This window comes from Aplidium turbinatum, chromosome 9 (assembly GCF_918807975.1).
Source record: "Aplidium turbinatum chromosome 9, kaAplTurb1.1, whole genome shotgun sequence".
In the NCBI taxonomy this organism is placed as follows: domain Eukaryota; kingdom Metazoa; phylum Chordata; class Ascidiacea; order Aplousobranchia; family Polyclinidae; genus Aplidium; species Aplidium turbinatum.
The window spans coordinates 22,050,418-22,054,409 of record NC_137480.1 but is presented as its reverse complement, the minus strand read 5'-3'; the positions used below and the strand labels follow the sequence as shown (position 1 = coordinate 22,054,409).

Here is a 3,992-nt window from a genome sequence, read left to right as displayed (position 1 = left end):
CCAGGATTTATTGGTGATCAAAGCAAAGTCACGAATATCTGTCAAATGATTATTGGTTTCAATGATTGCATGAATTTATAGCAAAACATCCCAGCTCTTTTTCTGAGAAAAATGTTCATAGTTTGTTCACTTCACCTGAAAAAAAAAGTGGAAGTAAAGTGGCATCCGATTACTTCAAATTATTTTCATTTCTGGCCATCAAAGCAAAAACATTCATTTTTCATTACATTCAGGAGTCTAGAAATGGTGAAAAATACAAAATGCAAAAGTAAAAGCGATCTTCAGACAGAAATGATATACCAAATAAAAGTTGCGTTACGTTGATATGACAATTGTTTTTTGAAAATCAGATAAATTCAAACATTGTATTGATTAATTAACATTTCATAGCAAATAATAGAATAATTTATAATTCCTTATTAATATTAATTATTTATTTTGATTATCAACCTTGTGAGGATCCCCAATTAGGGTGAAACAGGCCGTAAACGCTGTTAGATGACTAATAACTAGGTTATATACAGTAAGATGATTAATTTCGCTCAGCTTGGCTTTTCTGTTTGGCATTGGGCACTTTTTGTAATATTGATAATATTTTTTGTTTAATTAAAAAATGCAGTTGGTTACTTTCTAATGGAAACAGAAAGAATGAGTTAAAAAGTATTTTATTTGATGCAGTAACTGGTATTTATTTCGTGTAAACCAATTACTGTAGTTGTAGTCCTGTAAAATAAAACTTTCACATATTTTCTTTGTGTCTTTTCGACTAATAGATAAAAATAAATTACCTTGTTTTATCCCATACACAGTTGTGTTGTATTATCCCAAGTTGTGTTCCCACCACAGGCACACTCGTAACTTCCAATAGTGTTTCTGCATATCATAAAAAATCCAGTACAGCTGTGTTGTCCACTTTCACATTCGTCGATATCTGCGTATTTTTGTAAGAAAGTAACATTTATTAGCGAACACTGTTTAGTTTATGTTTTGATAATAATTAAGACGATTTTTAAGTAAATGCAAATTAAATTTTCTTTACTGGATTCGCTTCAATCTTACACAGCTAAAACCCTTTACGCTCCACATGACAGATCATTTTTGATTAAAGTGGCTACCGATCAAAGTCATGTTATAAATATCCTGTTCAGAGTTGCCAGTTCCACGGTTTTCCCGCAGAATTGGACTAGTTTTATTTTGGAGTCATGGTAAAATTTTAACAGTCGCGGAAAGCTTTGACAGTTGCTTTTTTTTGGTTTCGTTCCATTTTCACCAAAATGTCTTCGATTTTTACTATATTTTGCGTATATTTGTCGTATTTTAGGCTACTTTTGAGCTTGTTTCATCACTTCTGAGAATTGGGCTACTTTTGGACTACTTTTCATTCGCAATTTGGCTGAAAATGTTAAAAACATCTGGCATCCTTGATCATTTTATATGACAGCCGCTACTGATGAAAGATAATTATTTAATATTGATAAAAAAATATAAGTCGCCTCCGAATTTAAACCGAACGAATGATGAAAAATAAAAAGTACATAACGCACGGTTTACAATTGAGTAAATATTGTAGCCCACAGTATGTGTCATCAAACGAACACTAACATTGGTGTTAGTTGCTTAGGCTAGTTTCATTGGTCAAATTTCTTTCTTATAACTTTTCTGTAGCCTACACAAAATTGCATGATTTAAGTTTTTGTCAACGATTATATTCGACTTTAAAGCTTTCATAATAAACTATTGTGGTGAAAAAAATTGTTGGAAAACGAAGGTAAGTTGGCTCGTCTTTATCAGCCATGCAAAATCATTATGACTGTGAAATATTTGTATCTTACTAGCAACATTGAACCAGTCAAAACTTTTCGAAAAAAGAGTTCGAGATAAAAAAAATCCTGTTTTAGCAACGTTTCCTGAACTCAATATGACAGCTCAGAGCCATCCATTTGAACTGAGCTTCTGTTTCTTCCTTGCTTGAAATAAAAAGTCTCATTTGACTCATTGCAAAGCGCTTAGCTATAAAAATGAGAATCACACGTTAGATCACCAGAAAACATGATAATATTTTGCGAAAACACGATGTTTCACTGACTGTAAGGTTCTGATATATTTCCAACCAATCATGCCAAAATGGCTGCTAAATAAACATAATGGTTTGCTGGCAGTTAGGCTTATATGCAAATGTTCTTCCAGGTTTGTTGGGAATCTTAGAAAAAAGTTAATGAAGTTAACTAAATATATAACTTAATAAAACGTTTCATAAATACAGCTGTATAACATAATGCTATACATAGGCTATATAACATATGAAGCTGTTTGCTGTAAACGTTGATAAGTCACATTTTGGCATTTCGAGAAAAAGACGTTTGAAGTGTTCAAATATATGCTAAAGAATGAAAACATTAAAATATTTTATTGAGGGTATGTGCGTTTGACTGAGATTTTGGATACATTTTAGGCCTGGTAAGTTTGAGTTGACTTTTTCTATATTTTCGAATAAAATGTGGACTTATCAACTTTTCCCTCTAATTTGTGAATTATCAACTTTTTGGGCGAAATTCCACATCTCAACTTTGTACCTAATAGTTTTTGTGCAAAAGTTGGTATGCACATTGTTCAAAACAATTTTCTTTGAACCATTTAAAATGTACAGAAAATGGTATGAGAAGGATTTTTAGCTATTTTATTTTTCCCAAAAAACGAAAGTGTCTGTTTAAGATCATAATATTTGCTGATGACGTGTGGTTGTACGTTTTTGTCACAGGTCATGGTACAGCATAATGAGTTCAATGTTATTATCAGGTGTGACACGAAGCAACTGCAATGATTTGAAAGGCATGTTTTGCCTATTTCCAACGTATCCTTCTAAAATGTAAATATCTAATTGCCTCGCGAGCTAAGATTAAAATTTTATTTGTTTTTTGGCAGTTTTCACAATTTGTTTTCACTTATAACGTATGTATGACTATATACGTATATAATATATGTCTATATTATATACGGAACGTAATTTAACAAATCACAACTTAGTGAAATTAGAATATAGGTCACGCCAATATAGATTTAAATAAGAAAGGGGGTAAAAAATTGTCAAATAAAGTAAACAATATCACACCAATTCAGAAGAATCCATTTATTAAAATATAGAGCTTTCGCCTCACATGTGTGGTTTCTTCAGTATAATCTTATTCAAATAGAATAATTCTATTTGATTCTATTATGATTCTATTTGAATAAAAGTTGAATAAAACCACTTTGACATTCATTGTTATCTACAAATTACTGTTTCAATCATGTTGCCATAGCCTGCACTGTGTATTTAATGCAGAAAAATAGAGAAAACATCGGCTGGTTTAGAAATTAACTGAAGCTTTCCATTTTTTAGACTATGTATAACAGTAGCCTTCTGTCATTAAACGAGCATTTTTATTAAATCGAACAATTAGCAACACTTTACCTTCTTCGCAGCATTCTCCAGACCATCCCGAATCACATTGACACTGAGTACCGTTTAACACTCCTTCATTGTGACAAATTCTGTTACAAGGTCTTTCTTCTTCAATATTATTTGGGCAAAGTGCTCCGTTACATTGGGGGGACACAACGATGGAGCGCGATCGTGTCTCGATGCCATTTGGTCCACAGCTTGATGAACAATTAGACCATTCCGTCCATTGAGTCATTTCGCAATCGACTAAATAAGATGTTTTTTTGTTATTATAATGTTAAATGTAGTGTTGTTGCTGGGTTATGTCTGTTTATGGTTTAAATATCTTACAATTATCTCAACAACAAACATTTGGTTTAGAAACACCAGTCGCTCTTCTGGTGAAAATTGAGCTAAACTATCACAGAGTGTTTCATGTGATAGTTTATAACCTGCATTTATTCCGACGTATCGCCAATGATACAAGACTGAGTTCTTCAGGGGGCTAGATCAGATAATGGCTACCAGTCTAGCATGGCACCGATTCATTTATGCCTCGAACATCGAATTA

The 3,992-nt window shown here is 32.3% G+C and overlaps 1 protein-coding gene across 1 annotated transcript; it reads right to left on the bottom strand.

The window, feature by feature from the left end:
• Positions 1-3,677, bottom strand: LOC145776801 (epidermal growth factor-like protein 8). Its single transcript, XM_082588022.1, has 3 exons — positions 3,452-3,677; positions 789-931; positions 1-135 (listed from the first exon to the last, which is right to left on the bottom strand). Exons 1-2 carry the CDS (start codon positions 3,675-3,677, stop codon positions 795-797), a joined length of 363 nt encoding a protein of 120 aa, XP_082444148.1. The 3' UTR covers positions 1-135; positions 789-794.
• Positions 3,678-3,992: the final 315 nt, after the last annotated feature.